Raw genomic sequence first — 18,163 nt, forward strand, 5'->3', positions numbered from 1 at the left:
TAAAACTGATCTAAAAAGTAAACTGTTGGAAAAAAAAGAAAAAAAGAAAAAAACACCAAGTGAGCATTATCTTTGGGTAAAAGGTGGTACACATTTAAAATGTTAAGTGCCTGAACTGACTATGGAAAGATTTATATATAGTAAAAAATACATGTGGTCCCTGACATATGATGGTTCAACTTAAGATTTTCCAACTTTACAATGGTGTGAAAGCCATATCCATTCAGTAGAAACTACTTTGAATTTTGACCTCCTGCTGGTCTAGCAATATGTAGTAGTATGCTCCCTCGTGATCCTGGGCAGTGGTGGCAAGCCACAGATCCCAGTCAGCCACATGGTCACAAGGGTAACAACTAATAATCTACAGTGTATTCGCTGTGTGAGATAATTTTGACCAACTGTAGGCTAATGTAAGTGTTTTGAGCATGTTTAAGGATGGCTAGGCTAAGCTATAATGTTTAGTAGGTTAGGTGTATCAAATGCTTTTTTGATTTAAGTTATTTTCAATTTCCAATGGGTTTACCGGGATGTAACTTCCATTGTAGGTCAAGAAGCATCTGTACTGGCCAAATTCTTATCTGTGTAAAAATCAACAGTTTGTAATGTACACAGTGGGTTGGAGGGAGATCGAAGCCCTTCATAGAGTCCTAGCAGGGTGTCTGCCTTAGAGCTGTTATCAGGCAGAAGTCACGGACCCTCAGGTCACGTGGCCTGTATAGGTGGTGCAAAATAATTGGGTAACTTTTAAACTTTACTTCTGATGTATTCAACTGCAAAGAATTCAGAAGAGGAGAAACGAAAAACAATAAATCAATGTGGGCCCACAGAGAGAAATCTTAACAGCTCAGATTTTAAAGACATTTACACGAAAATGGAACAAGGAGGGGCCCATAACCAAAGACACATACAAATGAATAGAAGGAAGTTAGAAGAATAGTGTCAGGAAAGCTAGAGCCAAGAAAGAGCAGAAGCTTGAAAGGGGAGAAATGCTAAGCAAAACTAAAAAGACAATTTTGGTTAGGATGAAAAAAGAAAAAGAAAAGCTTTGCCTCTGCTCAAGACCAAAGATATATTGTTAACTGGTGATTGAAGGCTTTGCAGTTTAACTTTGATTTTCCTTGTGTACCTTTCTGTCAAGGAAAAAAAAAACACAAAATATAACTGAAAGGAGGAGACATTTTGGTGGAAAAAGATATCTATGAGGGTGAGAAGACTTGAGTACCAAGTTGTTTAGCTGGGACAAATTATATTCCAAGGAATACCTAACATACCACATTATTAAACTGTACTAATCTCTGGAAAATTAGGAGAGAAGAAAAGAAAAATGATTCCCAGGGTAAATACAGTCCTTATTTTCAAAAGGAAGATGAAAATACCATTTATTGGCTGACACCTGATGCTGTATGCTAAGATCATTACATATATTGCCTAATTCAATCAATATACTAATAATTAATGCCTATGTAAATATTCTATTTATTTTAACCAACGGAGAAACTTAGGCTTAGAGATATTTTTTCTTTTTCTTTCTTTTTTTTTTGTGAGGCCTATTCCTACAGACAATCACTCAGGTAATGAGAGTAATGAGAGCATAGGCTTATGCCCTATGAAAAGAGAACACACATGTTAATTTATACAACATAACCCACAAACCAGTCTCTAAATCTGCAAGACTGTCTCATTGGAAAGACATCCAGTTGCAAGGCATTTGACATTCTTCTTGCCTGTAAATTAAGCATCTTTGATGATGTCACAGGCCTAGTTTAACTTTCAAATGAAAATTAACTGTAAAAACAGTTAGCTGAACTACTTTATAGCCTACCACTGAGCATTATGAGTTTCCTTGAATCGTGATTTTTCTCCTTAAGATTATCCTCCTTGTCATTAAAGGGACCGCATTAAGTCCAGTTTTAATTTATCCTGTTCATTTGCATAAATACAACAAGAGCAGCAAATGATCACATATGATCTTTATATCTGTTTTGCTGGAACTTACACAAGGAATCTTTAGGGTGACCTACAGTCTGCCCTTCAGGGCGCAGAAGCTGAGCCACATACATGGCATTTAGCCTTGCCTGTAAACACCTGTCTTTTCCAAGTCCTTCGGGTTTTCCATTGTGCCTTAAGGTCCCTTCTAGCCATCTTTCAGGAAAGCAACCATCATTTCTTCCCTGGAAAGATTGCCATGAACCGCACAACCAACCAAGGTACCAGGTCTTTTTACTCATGGGCTTTTATTACCTTCAAAAATCAGTCCCAGTTCCTTGGGGCTTTTTGGTAACAACCAGAACCCAAGCATGTCTCCTTTAGGTGTGACACTCCAGTCAAAGTCTTGGTCAACAAAACCTCTATAAACAACTGGTCTTATTAGTTTTATGCAAAGAACCTTATGTCATTACTTACTTCTTCAGAAAGCCAAATTCTGGAGGGATCAAGTAGGGAGAAAAACAGACAGTGTGAAGGAAAACCCTTGTCCTTCTAATATTCACTAAAATTGCATTTCCATACTTTACATTTTCTTTTGTTCTCTTTCCTACATGTGAGGGTTTTTTTTTGGGGGGGGGGTTGCTGGCTCATCTAAAAATCTTTTTGCTTTCTTTTCCCCCACTAAAAATTTTTGTTTATTTGTTTTTCTATTACAGTTGTCCCACTTTTTTTCCCTAATGCTTCCCCACTGCCTGCCCACCCCTTCTCCCACAGTCAGTTCCCACCCAGTTGTCCATGTCCATGGGTCATTTACACATGTTCTTTGACTAGTCTCTTCCCCTTCTTACACCCCCTTCTCTACCGCCCCCCTCCCCCCTTGTCACTGTTTAACTACTTCTTGTTTACATGCCTCTGGTTCAATTTTGCTCATTTGTTTGTGTTGTTCATTAGTCTCCTGTAATAGGTGATAGCATATAGTATTTTTCTTTCGTTGCCTGGCTTATTTCACTAAGCATAATTCTCTCTAGTTCCATCCATGTTGTTGCAAATGGTAGAAGTTCCTTCTTTCTTTCTGCTACCCTAAGTTGCAAAGCAAGTTAAGTAGAACTGCAGGAATTCAAATCCAGAAATTCATGTCCCAAGACATTTTGCTCTAAATGAAGGTAGATTCTATGCATTACAAGCAAATTAGTACGACAAAATCTCTAGGTAAATTCTAAACCTTAACAAAGCAAAGACATTAACAAGACTATTGGGGAGCCTGAAATTTAACTGTTTTTAGAAAATGGGGCTCCTGGAAAAGCATAATGTGACAGACATACAATCTTTTGGTATTAGCACAAATAAGTATAACACACACAAAAACACTACTCTTTTAAGAAATGTATAAAGCGGCAGTATCTTACTTCTAAACTTGTGACAAACTGAAGAGTTTAGGGTCTCAAAACAAAGTGGCTTGTAAGCGACAATAAGGTACTACTTTACACCCATTAGAATGGCTATTATTTTTTAAAGTGTTGACAAGAATGTGAAAAAACTTGGAACGCTAATGTAGGCTGGTGGAAACATAAATGGTGCAGCCACTATGGAAAACAGCTTGACAGTTTCTCAGTAAGTTAAACAGAATTACCATAACATTCAGCAATTCTACTCCCAGGTATAATACCAAATGAGTTAAAAAGCAGACTCACAGAGATACCTGTACACCAATGTTCAGAGCAGCATTAATTATTCAGAATAGTAAAAAGGCAGAAACAATCCAAATGTCCACCAACTGATACATGGATAAACAAAATGTAGTATACAACGGAATATTATTCAGCCTTAAAAGGGAATAAAATTCTGATACAGGCTACAACATGAATAAACCTTAAAAACATCATGCTAGATGAAATAAGCCAGACACAAACGGACAAATACATCACTACACTTAGGAAACTAGAAAAGGCCAATTCACAAAAACAGAAAATAAAATGGCAGGGACCAAGGGGCACAGGAGGGAGAATAGGGCGTTGTTGCTCAATGGGTACAGAGTTCTGTTTGATACCATGAAAAAGTTCTAGAAATGGCCAATGGTGATGGTTGCACAACACTGTGGTTGTTCTTAACGTTACTGAATTATACACTTCAACAAGAGTCCCCAAAGTACATGAAGCAAAAACCAACAGAACTCAAAGTAGAAATAAATGATTAATAGTAATAGTTGGGAAGTTCAATCTCCCACTCTCAAAAACTGGTAGAACAATTAGAAAGAAATGAAGACAAACAACTTAAATAACACTACCAACCAACTTGATCTAACTGAAATCCTTAAATCCTATGATACCCTATGACGGTGAAATACACAAGTTTTTCAAAGGCACATGGAATATTCTCTAAAGTAGACCATATGTTCTGCCAGATGCTGGCAAACATTTTCAGCTCACTAAATCTGGTAACATATAAAAAGGATTATATATACCATGACCGAATGGAATGAAAACATTTTATATTTTGCAGGCCGCATACTATCTCTTTCACATAGTCTTCTTCTTTAACAATCCTTTAATAATCTAAAAACCATTCTTAGGTCACAGGCTGTACAAAAACATGCATATAACAAGTTGCAATAAGTTTTAAAAAACTGAAATCATACAAAGTATATTAAAAGCCCGCAATGGTATTAAACTAGGGGTTAACAACTGAAAGAAATTCGGGGAATTCTGAAATATTTGGAAATTGATTAACAGGATACTAAATAATCCAAGAGTCAGACAAGGAATCACAAGGGAAATTTTTAAATATTTTGGGCTGAATAAAAATGAAAACAAAACATATCAAAATTTATGGGATACAACTAAAGGAGTGGTTAGAGGGACATTAATAGTTTTGAACAGCTATGTTAAAAAAGAAAGAAATCACCTTAAGAAGTTATTTAAAAAAAAGCAAAATAAACCTAGAGTAAGCAGAATAAAGGGAAATAATAGAGATTGGAGTGGAATCCATGAAAAAGAGAAAAGCTGGTTCTTTTAAAAGATCAACAAAATTGGGACTCCTTTAGCTAAACCAATCAAGAAAAAATAATAAGACACAAATTTCCAACACCAGGAATGGAGACAATACTACCAACTCCAACAGAAATTAGAAACTAGAAACTTTATGACAACAAATTAGACAATTGGGATGAAATGAACAAACTTCTAGAAAAACAGAAATTACCAAAACTGACTCAAGCAAAAAACAATGACCCTGAATAGACCCATATAAGAACCTAAAAAACTGAATCAGTTTTAAAAATCTTCCCACCAAGGAAAGTCCAAGCACAAATGACTTCATTGTTAAATTCTATCAAATATTTAAAGAATTAATATTGATATTTTACAAACTCTTCTAAAAATAGGAGAAACACTACCCAACTCTTTCCATAAGTCATTATTACCCTGACCACAATGTCAAACAAAGACATTACTAGAAACTGCAAACCAATATCATATATGAATGTACAAGCAGAAACACTCAACAAAATGTCAGTAAACCTAACACAGAAATACATGAAAAAGGACTATACACTTTGACCACGTGGGATTTATCCCTGGAATATAAGGCTAGTTTAACATCAGAAAATCAGTTCATGTAATACATCTTATTACGAGAAAAAAAAAAAAAGACAACAGAAAACACCATATAGATGCAGAAAAGGCTTCTGACAAAATTCAACATCCATTCATGATAAAATTTCTCAACAAACTAGAAATAAAAGAGAAATAGTAATTTACTGGCTAGACCCTCCAGAACAATGCTGAATTGAAGTAAGAGTAGACCGATATCCTTGTGTTGTTTCCAGTTCTAGGGGAAAGCAATTCAGTCTTTAATCATTAAGTATGAGGATAGCTGTTAGGTTTTTCATATGTGCCCTTTAATAATAATGAGAGAGCGAAGTTAAAGGCATCCAGGTTGGACAGGAAAAAGTATTGTTTTTTATTCATAGATAATACGCTCCTGCGTTTAGAAGACTAAGGAATCCACATATGCACACATAAATAACCTATTACTAGAACTAATCACTGAATTCAGCAAGGTTGCAAATTTTAAGATTAATATATAAAAATAAACTGCATTCCTATGTACTAATAAAGAACAATCCAAACAGGAAATTAAACAAATTCCAATCACATAGGAATAAATTTAAAAAGAAAAAGAAAATAGCAAGTGTTGGGAGTAAGAATAAAAAATGGTACTGCCACTTTGGAGAAATGTGGCTGTTTTTCTTAAATAATTAACTCAGCATATGACTCAGAAATTCCACTCTTAGGTAGGTTATCTACCCAAGAAAAACTGTCCATACAAAGACTTACATGCAAATGTTCATAACAGCATTGTTTACACTAACCCAAAACTGGAAACAATTAAAAGGCTTTTTTTTTTTTAAGATTTTATTTATCTCTAGAGGGAAGGGAAGGGAGGGAGGGAGAAAGAAAGGGAGAGAAACATCCATGTGTGGTTGCCCCTCGTGCGGGGGACCCAATCCTCAACCCAGGCACATGCCCTGACCGGGAGGCGAACCGGCGACTCCTCAGTTTGCAGTTAGGCACTCAATCCACTGAACCACACCAGCCAGGGCTAAAAGGCTTTTATACTGAAAACTGAGATGTAAATAAATGGAGATATTCCACATTCATGCACTACAAGATGATAGTAGATTGCCCTAACTTTATTTAGAAATTCAATGTGAACTCTATCAAAATCCAAAGAGGGTTTTTTTGAGGAGTGAAACTGAGAAACTGATACTAAAATGATATGGAAATTCAAAAAACACAGAGTAGCCAAACAATGTTGAAAATAACAAAGTTGGCCCTGGCCAAGGGGTTCAGTTGGTTATAGCACTGTCCTGTACACCAAAAGGTTGCGGGTTCGATTCCTGATCAGGGCATATACCTAAGTTGTGGGTCTAGATCCCCAGTTGGGGCACATATCGAAGGCAACTGATTGATGTTTCCCTCTCACATCAATGTTTCTCTCTCTCCCCTGCCTCTCTTTCTCTCTTGCTTCCTCTAAAAAGAAAAAAAAAAAATATATATATATATATATAACCTTGGGTGACAATTAAAAAAAAATAACAAAGTTGGAGAACTCGTGCTTCTTGTTTTCAAAACTCATATCGTCGGCAGCCGTCCGTCTCGAGAGACGATGGTGTAGCTTCTTAAGAGTCTATCTGCACCGCCAAGAATGGTTGTGCAGTCCGACTCGGGAGTGACACGGTATCTGTCTCCTCCCGTGTTGAATCGACATCTTGCGATGACGCTGGAGTGTCCTCTCCAGTGAAGCTGAAGCTACAGAGCCTCGAAAGACGATGGTGTAGCTTCTTAAGAGTCTATCTGCACCGCCGAGAATGGCTGTGCAGTCCGACTCGGGAGTGACACGGTATCTGTCTCCTCCCGTGTTGAATCCACATCTTGAGATGACGCTGGAGTGTCCTCTCCAGTGAAGCTGAAGCTACAGAGCCTGGGCAGGGTGATATGGAGGGTCTGCTGTTGCCCATGCAGCAGACCCCCCCTCTCTTCGCAGCTGAAGGATCCAAGGGAAAGACGGAGTCAATACAGCTTGGCTTCAGGTGCGCCGCAGGAGTTGCCGGTGTTGACTACAACGTCAAACCGCCTTAGGGACTCCAGCTCCGGATTTTCTGTCGGGGTTTACTCCCTTAGCCTTTCCCCTGAAGAGGTATGCCGCAAGGCAGCGGAGGTTTTTTGGAGTCAGAGTTTTCCTTCTCTGATGTGCCCTGACTGGAAGATCGAACCAGCGACACTTAGCTCGCAGGCCGACGCTCAATCCACTGAGCCAAACCAGCCAGGGTAACAAAAACTCATATATAGCTTTAATAATCAAGACTATGACTAAATACACAGATCAATAAATAAAATTGAGAGTCCTGAAATAAATGCTAACTCTTATGGTCAACTGATTTCTGAAAAAGATGCCAAAGCAATTCAATGGAGAAATTAATTGTCTTTTCAACAAACACTGAGGGCTAGAACCAACCAGGTAGCTATGTGCACAAAGATGAATTTAGACCCTTACCATACAAAAAACTTAATAGGAATCATACACCTAAGTGTAAGAGCTAAAGCTACAGACCTTCTAGAAGAAAACCCATTAAGAAAATTCCATGACCTTGGGATAGACAAAATTTTTTTAGATACAACACCAGAAAAAGAAAAAAGTTATCAAACTGGATGAACCTTGAAAACAGTATGCTAAGTGAATGAAATCAAATGCAAAAGACAGCACTATATGTGATTCTATTCATATAAATGTTCAGAAAAGGCAAATCTATAGATAAAGGAAATAGATTTTAGGGTCTCTGGAGATGGGTTTGAGAGTGGCGATAAGACTACAAAATACTCACAAGGGATATTTTTAAAGGGTTATGGAAACGTTCTAAAACTACATTACAGTGATGATGTAAAACCATACATTTACAAAAATCAATGAATCATACACTTAAAATGGATAAATGTTATGGTATATAAATTATATCTCAAAAGCTGTTTTTAAAAAGCAACTAAGAAGTTATAAACAGAAGCGAACAAAAGAGTGAGAACAACAAAATTAATATGGTAAGGATTTCTCTTACCTCTGCTGGATATACTGGGCATAATCTGAGGAATCATGTTATTGCTTGTATCCATGGGCTGGGAATTATCTTGACCCATTTGATCATCTGGCGGCATATAGGCGGGAGGAGGAGTATCAGCTAAGACAAAGAAAATGAGACAAGTTAAAGACGCAGAAGACTAGTTAAAGTCTTCATCCTGCTCAAAGTTATTGTAAAAGCATTTAAAAATTTATAAGACTACCAGCAGGGTTCATTACTGAGTATCACAGATACACACAAAAAGCAGGATGCTATCTTAGGGCACAAGAAAAGGAAAAAAGACAGCACGACCATTAACTACTGAAAACCTACTGTAAGTCCACATATATTTGGGACAATCCAGGACAGTAAGATCAGTGTGAAAATTCCTGAAGTAGAATTCAAGGTCAAGAATTTTGCCTTTATTTGCTTAGAATCATATGCTCGGAAAAACCGCAACAACAGGAAATCAATCTGAAGGACACGATTATCCTAGTACGCATATGTATCTACAGAGACACTTAAGTTATCAAACTCATCACTGTTATTTGAAACTGGAAAATAAAGCTATGCTCCTTCAAAATTTGCCATTAACACTAAGAGCAGTTTGTCTAATTTTTTACAACACCCTAAATGGCTGTTGTGCCCTATTAAATGGCTAGATACTTCTTTCAGGAAACTGAATGTTAACCAGAAAATCTTTTGAGTTCCAACACTATGGTTGAAATTCTTCACAAAAGCTATAACTATACTTCTTTGTCTCAATAACTATAAATATTGAATATAATTTGTCTTTCATCCCAAGGTTTGTACAAGATACATTTTGAGACAGAGCAAAAATCAGCACTGAACCTAGGACAAAGGATAAAAATCATCTTTTAAACAAATACCTAACAGCAAGTTAAACAGTTGGTACTTAATTCCTCTTCAAAAAACAAAAATAAACAAACAAACAAAAAATCCCCTCTGCATCAATTGATATTTTGCCGCAGAGAAGCCACAAAGAATGACTCTGCCTGCAATAGGCATTCATATATTTGACAGTGACACAGGATGTGTCTGTACATGACATGACACTAACAGAAAACAGAAACTTGATAAATTATAACCTACTTATCTTCCTTAGGCAAATCTATTTAAAGATAGCTGGAATTTGTTTTAACCTTCCAAAGTCTAAAATGATTTGACAAGCAAGATAGTAAAGTTAAAAAAGCACAAACTTTAAAGTCAGAGTTTGGTCTGAACTCCCATTTATTAGCTATACTTTTAAAACTCTTGGAGTCAGTATCAATTTATTTTTCCACCTGTAAAACAGTAATAATATCTATCTCACATGCTGTTCTGAAGATTAAATTTAGTGCAATCTTTCATCACAGTATCTGTTATATAAAAGTCACTCAATAAATGGTATTTAGTATTATAAATTATATAAAAATATTTAAACATATGAATCTGGCAAAATAAAATCCAAAACTCTTCGTAAATCAAACAATTACCAAAGGACATAAGAGTCAAAAGTAGATAGCTCTTGGCATATAACAGTTCACCCAAAAGGCCAGCAGTATAAGAACAATTGTTGATTCTCAAGGATTAATATTTTGTATCAATAAAATGAAGTCTTACCTGGCAGCTGAAATGGACTTCCTGGTCCAGAACTTGCTGGGGAGTTGGGATAGGTACTGCTAGCAGGGGAAGGGGGATAGGGGCTATTTGGAGATAAGGGAAAAGGAGTGTTGTTGGGCTGGTGGAAAGAATCTGGAAAAGTTGCATTTTGTGGCATGTGCGGTTCATTGTGGCTCAGGTTTCTAAACTGAACCAGAAGGCTGTGTTGTGGATTGAATTCATTATGACGAGGCACTAATACTGGAGGTAAGACTGAAAGACAAAAATCAAAAGTCAGCTGTCAGCAATGACTAAAGCAAATATTCCATACATATGAAGGGGTACATAGAAAGGATTCAGGAAAGACTCTAAACCTATTAGTTCCCTTTAAGGAAGGCCTGCTTTGTAGAACCTTGAATCTATTTACATAATAACTAACCCCAAAACGCTCTAAGCATTTAGCATGTCTAAAGTACTCTGGAAGACAGAACACCCAGAAAAGATACCGCTCCTGTTCTATAACAGATAAGGCATATTTTAAAACAACAATGATACAGAAAATTTAATGCTATGTGAGTACTTCCAGCTGACAATAAATCAAGCAAAATGTTGTGGAAAAGACAATATCTGAGTGGACCTTAAAGAACTAAGAGGATTTCACAAGGGAGTGCTAAGGATGGGGAGAATCAAGGAGGAGATTGGGAGATTCCAGGAGGGAGACAAGAAAGGATAAACAGTTGGTCTAGCCACTGAACCAGGAAGCAAGATTGAGAGACTCAAGTTGAGGTCAGCTGTCATTTTCCAATTTTGAACATTTCATGTTTCTTAGTTTGAGAGATCTCACGTATTATGTTCTTCAGTAAAGTTTTCCCTACTCAAAAGTTTTCCGATGTATAAGTCTTTATTTAAAATGTTTTCTAAAGATGACCATAATGGAAATATATACAACAAAGCCCAAGCATTTTGAGATACATTTTTTAAAAGATAAACTTTATTCAAATATTCACTTTCTCTAAAGACCCAAGTGATTAATCACATAAAAGTGTTTGATTGCCTTTCCCCATAGGAAACAGAAACAGACCGGTTTCTTTAAACTTACTGTATCAATTCATCTCTTTTACAACTTTCTTATATTTGTCAATTAAACTTCACTTCTGAAAATCTCTTTGACTCTGACATCATTCAGCGTCAACGAAGTCAATCTGTTTTTAAGTTAACTAGGTCATACCTCCCATCCCAGAAGCGGAATGCACCCGAGGAATCAAGAGGCTCTTATTTGTATTGCTTTTTTGTCTATTTTTATTTTACTGAACTAGTGTTATAATTATGTGGTTAATGTCTGTTTACAATTCTTTTATTCTAATGTGTATTACCTACTGCTGCCCCCCTTATAGAATGATGGGACAGCTGTCACTGGAGAGTAGGGGGGGCATTCGATAGTAAGGATTTCTATGTTTTTAGCTAGCTAACAATCTGAAAGACTTAGTAAAATAACTACTTAGGACTTCAATCCAGGAAGGATTTCTTTACTTTTATTTTTTTTAAGACAGAGCTAAAATCACTGACTTCTCTCATACTTATACATCTATACACATTTTTTAGTAATTATTTTATTTTTACTCCAAAAAATACATGTATAGCGTAAAAAGGATAATACAAGAGATTACAGCAACTTCTAAGCCTCCTCCCATATTGCTTCCAGAGACAAAAAATATAAATGCTTAACCATTTTTTCTAATACTTTATGTTCTGCTAAATAATATGTTTATATTACTATTATTAAGTTTAAGATATCATTTGTAGACTTACTGTTATGGCAAATGAAGTGGTTTTCTTCTATCATTCTATCCCAGCCCTCGTCCCCACAATAAAGGTACATTCAAAATTTATGTCTCAATTAATATCAGTGTTAATATAATATATAAAGATTATTCATTGTTGAGCTAAGTATGTACTATGATTATATTTTTTCCTGAACAGTGCTTTTACTGTAGTTAATTATTGCCTTGTTCCTTTTTCCAGAAGTCCAACAGACCTGTCAAATTCCTATCAATATTATTTTCCAGATACTATAAATAAACAAAATAGACTGATTGCTACTTAAGTCTCCTACAAATCTGAAGTCCTTGGACTTCCTTCTCTTCTTTCCTATTGGATCTCATTTCCTGAACCTCATCTCTTTCACTTATCTTCCTAAGAAATGGTGTATGAGGAAGATAAATTTTGAGTCCTTGCATACACAATAAGTCTTGCCTTTTGTTTGGCTGAAGACAGATTCCAGAATAGAGAACTTTTTGTCTCTGAATTTTGGGGGCAATGATTCATTTTCTTCTAGAACCCAAAATTGCATTGGAAATACAATACTTTCATTTCTAGTCCTTGTATGTGTTCTGAGTTTTCTCTCTGGGAGCTTTCAGAATATTCTTTTTTTTTTTATTCGTGACATACTAAAATTTCATGTGTGGGTCTTCTTTACCCCTTCATCTGGTTATTCAGTCTCTGGAAATTATTCTAGTAGTATTTCTTTAATAATTTTCTCTCTGTCAGTTTCCCCATGCTCTATTTCCAGTATTACTATTTTATTAGAATGATATTTAACTTGAAACTCATTTTGAACCAGTTAATGTTTTAATCTAAGCACTTTCCATGCATTAATTCATCTAATCCTCAAAGCAAAACTATGGGATAGGTATTACTATTCCCATTTTATAGATGAGGAAACTAAGTCACAGAATGGTTAGGTAACTTGCCTGTAGTCACATTAGCATACTGATAAAATCAGGATTCAAACCCAGAAAGTCTGGTTCCAGAACTGTCTTAACCACAAGACAATACTGCCTATTTGATTAAATACTGGCCACTTGGTTGGCCCTCTGTTTTTCTTTTCCAACTACCTTCCATCTTTTTAATTTTTTTGTAGTACTTCCTCACTCCACTATATACTAGCAATGTGATCTTGTATCAGTTATTTCCCTTGGTTTCCTTATCTATAAACTTATTAAGTTTTAAAATGTTAATACCATTTTCTAACCCTATGAAGAAATAACCTCATAGTATTAAAAAAGTGCCTGGTCCATAGTGCTCAATAAATGTTCATTACTATTACAGTTACCACTACTCCCACTTTATTAATACTGGGACCATAAAGTGATTCATCCTGTATAATAGATGCTTCACTTGCTTAAGCATACCAGAGCCATGCCCCAGTTTTTTCTATAGAACGAGTCATGGCTGAGAAAATGGATTATTTTTTTAAATAAACATTTCTATTGGGAGATTATAAATCACACCCTGGCTATGGGAATACTACACTAAATTCCTAGACTTTTTTCCAGCAACTCCTGGATATTTCAAGCTAGGGAATTTTTCAGACTATACTTCTCGATTAATTGCACACATCTTCCTTTCTTTGTCAGTTCCTTCAGGCTACAGATCTCCTTGGATTCAATAAGAAACAGACTCACCTCAAATGCCAACTGGCAGCTCTAAAGCACTTAAACTCAACTTTCCCTGACAGCACCACCACTGCTATTCTTTCTGCTAGTCTCCACATCCAATGTCATTTTCACAGCCTTTTGACAACACTGGGCTTATATTACCTCCAGTGTGGCATACAGACTTCAAGGTGACCACCATGATTCTCACCTCTGTGTACCATCGTTGCAAAATCCTCTCTCAGTGTATTACCTGTGATTTGCTTCTAACCAACAAAATCTGGCAAGTGACAGGATGTATGTGACAATATTCCATAAGAATATAACACCCTTCTAGCAAGAAGGCCCTATTGTTCTTAGTGGCTTTGAAGAATTAAGCTGTCAGGTATGTGAGCTACCTAATATGGCAAACAAATGAAGGCAGCCTCCAGTTGACAACTGGCAAGAATCCAACAGCCTGCAAGGAACTGAATCCTCTCAACAATCACTTGAGCTGGCAAGAAGATCCCCAACTGAGCCTCAGATGAGACCCAAGCCCTGACCAACACTTTGATTATAGCATTATAAAGGACCCAGTTAGGCTGGGCCTGGACTCCTGACCCACAGAAACTGTGAGCTAATAAATGTGTGTTAAGCTATTTGTGTTATGCAGCAATAGATAACTAATGCACCCAAGTAGTATCTCAGGCATATACAATTCATTCATTATAAAAGATTACTTACTGAGCATCATCTATAAAATTTCAGGTAATACTACTACTCTAGGTACTGGGGATGCAGCACAGAATGAGACAGAGAAAGGTCTTGCTCACTTCAGTCAATAAACAAAATAAATATCTAACATAGCATCAAGTAATGATGGGGGTATTTGAGCAAGAACTGAATAAAGTAGGAAAATGAGCCATAAAAAGATCCCGTGAGCATAGTACTCAAGTAGAGGTAACAGCAAGAAAAAGCCTGGATGCAGGAGTACAGCAAATCCAAAGAACAGAGGAAGTCTGGTAGGTCATGTAGGGTCTTGCAGAAATCTGTTCTAGGTGTGATAGAGAGCCTTTGAAGTATTTTAAGCAGGGACTGACATAATTCAACATATATTTTTAAATATCACTCTGGCTGCTATGCAGAAAACAATGCACTGGAGAGAGATGAAAAGAGGCAGAGAGACCAATTAAAAGCCTACTGAAGGCGAAAGACGACGCTGTTCTGCACTGAAGCAGTGGTTAGAGGTGGAGAAAGATATTATCAAGATATATTCTGAAGGCACAGCAAACATTTGCTATAGCTCAAATACAAGAGTTAAGGGAGAGAAATAAAAGATGCCTCCTAGGTAGCAATTACCTAAGTTATTGGTGCCATTTACTTCAATAAGGAAAGCTGGAGGAAAAAATAATGTCTTGGTGGGAAAAAAATCAAAAGTCCTGCTTAGACATTAAATATGATGTGTTTACTGGACATATTCAAGTGGAGGTATCAAGTGTAGGCAACCGGATACAAAAGTCTAAACCTCAAAAGAAAAGTTGACTCTGGACTTCTAAACGTTAGCTTGAGCTTACAGATGTTTCTAAGACACGTGACAGCATGAGAGCACAGAGAAGAAAGATATATAGATGGAGAAATTGTCCAGGGACTGAGTCCTGTGAAAAGGGGAAAATAAACCAACAAAGAGCCTAAGCAAAAACAGCCAGTAAGGCAGGAGAACCAGGAAACTGCACTGTTTCAGAAGCCAATACAGAAAGTCCTGGGGGGAGGGGGAATGAGCAACTGTATCGAATGATGCTGGGAGGGCAGATAAGAGGATTGAGGGAAAATGACCTCTCTATCTGTAAGAAAGCAGTCACTAGTGATTCCAACAAGTCAAATGGTAGGGAAGAAAGACTAACTGGAGGGGTGTCAACAAAGAATAGGAGGAAAATGTGAAGATAATAAAAATGGAGACTCCTCTAAAAGAACCAGAGGAAATAGTGCAGAAGAGGAGGTGTGAGGAAGAGTAAATGAGGTCTTTAACTTTCATTTTAGGATGGGCAATATTATGACATGCTTACATGCTGTCACAAATAGTCTAGTAGAGATGAAAATATCATCTATATATAAAAAGCTGAATTCAAAATCCAGTATTCTTTCCAAGATTAAAATCTTTAAGAAAGAAAACACAATAATATAACCTTCTAATTACTAAATCTACTTAAAGGCAAATCAGGAAGAGAGAAGTTTTTAAAATTCTCCTCAAGGGAGTAAAACCTACCTGGACTCTCCACTCTCTTATAGTGGTATGGGTTGATACAAACTTCTTTTTGCTTAGATCCAAAAGGAAATTCACAAATATCCAATGGCTTTAGCTCATGATGACTCTGCAAATCAGGCCAGCGCCAAACACGACAATATATGACATGGGGTAAGCCTTTTCTGTGAGAAACCTGCAGGCGTCCATCTAAAGACCTGGGAATAGTGACGCATTTGCTCGGCTGTCCTGGACTGCTCAATGCTTTCTCCAGTTCCTCCATGGCACCCTTTTTCTTTTTTAACTTTTTCACCAAAGCATCGACTGCCTTTTCTGCCCATTTCTCCTCTTCATCACCTTGCTTCCAGCCCAACAATCGCTTTACTGCTGGACTAGTAAAAGAAAACAAGCTGGCCATTGACGTCATTTGATATAGATCTTCAGAGACCTTCCTGCAACTCAAAGTCAGTGGCTACTGAAAGAACACAGATGAAAAGTCATATACAGGTCCTAAGCAGAAGTTCCAATTAAAAAGGTAAGAGTGACATTTATCTTCATAAGTGCCATAAGCTTCTTTCATTGGTTAACGTCCTGAAAGAGAAAGGAAGAAAAGGATAAGATCCCTAATTTAAATGAATCCAATTAACATACATTAAAATCAATATAATTGAAAAGTATGTTATTTTAAAATAAGTGATAAAAGCATTATAAAGTAAAACAAAAATACCTAAATCTAGAAAAAAGATTTTGACCACTAAATTCCTTCTTAATATGAACAAGTCACAGGCAATGACAAATAACCAAAAGCAAAAACAAATTGCTCTACTTCCTATGTATTATTAAAAGAAAAAGAAAAAAAAAAACAGCCTCTAGATTTTTAAATTTTTTGGTCAGGCCAGTAAGCTCCAAAATGGCCTTCTAAGGTTTGATTCTGAAGTACTTACCTTCATTGAAACCCATGTTACATACTATGTCAATTTTGAGCGTTATATGCCCTGATCTGAACCAAAGTCTTAAGAGAAATCTAGCTCTTCCCTAAGGTTATTATTCTCCTTAAAATGTTTCACAGACTTACAAGGTTTGGGCAAAAGCCATGGTCTTATTCAAGTCACATTATTAGATACAAATTTTATTAAAGCTTGTCATAAGATAAAATGTACCACACCCTCAAATAAATCTTAATATGCATAAATGCCAGAAAAATGAAAACATCTATTTTTAAAACTAAGAATGCTGAATAGATTTAAAGAGAATTCAAAGTTTAACACAGAAAAAGGATAATTTATCATGCTGTAACTCCTACTGCTGTCTGTGCTATTTTAAACATGTTCAGTAATGAACTTGCTCCAGGCAGACCACTACTCTACACCATGAAGAAGCCTTTAGAGTTGATGACAAGAGGAAGCGATGTGCAGCAGTCCTCACTGATAAGGGTGAGTACAGTCCCCTGTGGCGACAACACAGCCAGCCACAGACAATGAGCAACCAGTGAAGTAGCAGGAGTCATATCTGGAAAAAAGATGTCAGTAATAACAGATGCTTCCTTTCTTGTGCCTAAAATTGCCAAATACTGCTGCAGCTCTGCCTGCGACAAATTCTAGCATCAGGACTATTCTGTATTAGGGATGCGTCTTCTTCCCAGAAAAGAACATATGTGCTCAGTTAAAGCCCAGGTGAAGATAAAGTAAAATAAAACTGAATTAAATTGACAAATAAGTATTGATTATTATGTGTCACGTATTATGAACAGCCATGATGGTGCTTTAAAAAAAAATCTCATCAAATAGGTTTCATTTTCACTGCTAACTAATTCATTTATTCAGCATACACTTACTGAGGGCCTGCTATGTGCCAGGCACTGAACTACTAGTGGCTATCTAGACTGCTATGTTAGAACCACAGGGAGAAGGCTTCAGGGACTGAAGATATACTCCTTGTGTACGAATAAACATGCCCAAACCTACACAGGATAACTTTTGTCACTAAGGAAAACTGGCTACATTTAACTACAGATATATAACAAGAGAATGAAAGCACATTTTTAGTAATAGGTCTCAGATTATAAGGTGTTATGTGCTAAAAAAATCTTTAAAAAAGTGCTGACCTCAGTTGTAACTACATCAAGGACAAAGGATATAAGCCATCTGGGTCAGAAAGTAAGGGCACGGTTTGACTGTTTGAGATGAGCAGGGAAATTTCAAAGACAAAAGGATATGAACAAAAATATATATGAACAGGCATGAACAGAGCATTTCCTAGGATAGAGAGGAGATAGGCCTGGCTGACTGAGATCTTATTCTGTAATACTGGAATATAACAGAGGCTCAACAGGGTAGTATGTGTGTAAAAGAGTATATATGAGCAAAGGACAGA

General features: G+C 36.6%; 1 protein-coding gene across 1 annotated transcript in view; it reads right to left on the minus strand.

Annotated features, from left to right (window-relative positions):
* Positions 1-18,163, minus strand: part of SMAD5 (SMAD family member 5) — a 47,887-nt gene that overhangs the window by 12,111 nt on the left and 17,613 nt on the right. The window contains exons 2-4 of the mRNA XM_090288285.1: positions 15,815-16,381; positions 10,160-10,411; positions 8,537-8,656 (exon numbers count right to left, since the gene is read on the minus strand). Of these exons, the coding sequence (XP_090144411.1) occupies positions 8,537-8,656; positions 10,160-10,411; positions 15,815-16,217 (775 nt within the window). The 5' untranslated portion in view covers positions 16,218-16,381. The remainder of the gene's footprint in view (positions 1-8,536; positions 8,657-10,159; positions 10,412-15,814; positions 16,382-18,163) is intronic.

Source organism: Furipterus horrens, unplaced genomic scaffold (assembly GCF_987537825.1).
Source record: "Furipterus horrens unplaced genomic scaffold, mFurHor1.1.pri manual_scaffold_10, whole genome shotgun sequence".
NCBI lineage: Eukaryota > Metazoa > Chordata > Mammalia > Chiroptera > Furipteridae > Furipterus > Furipterus horrens.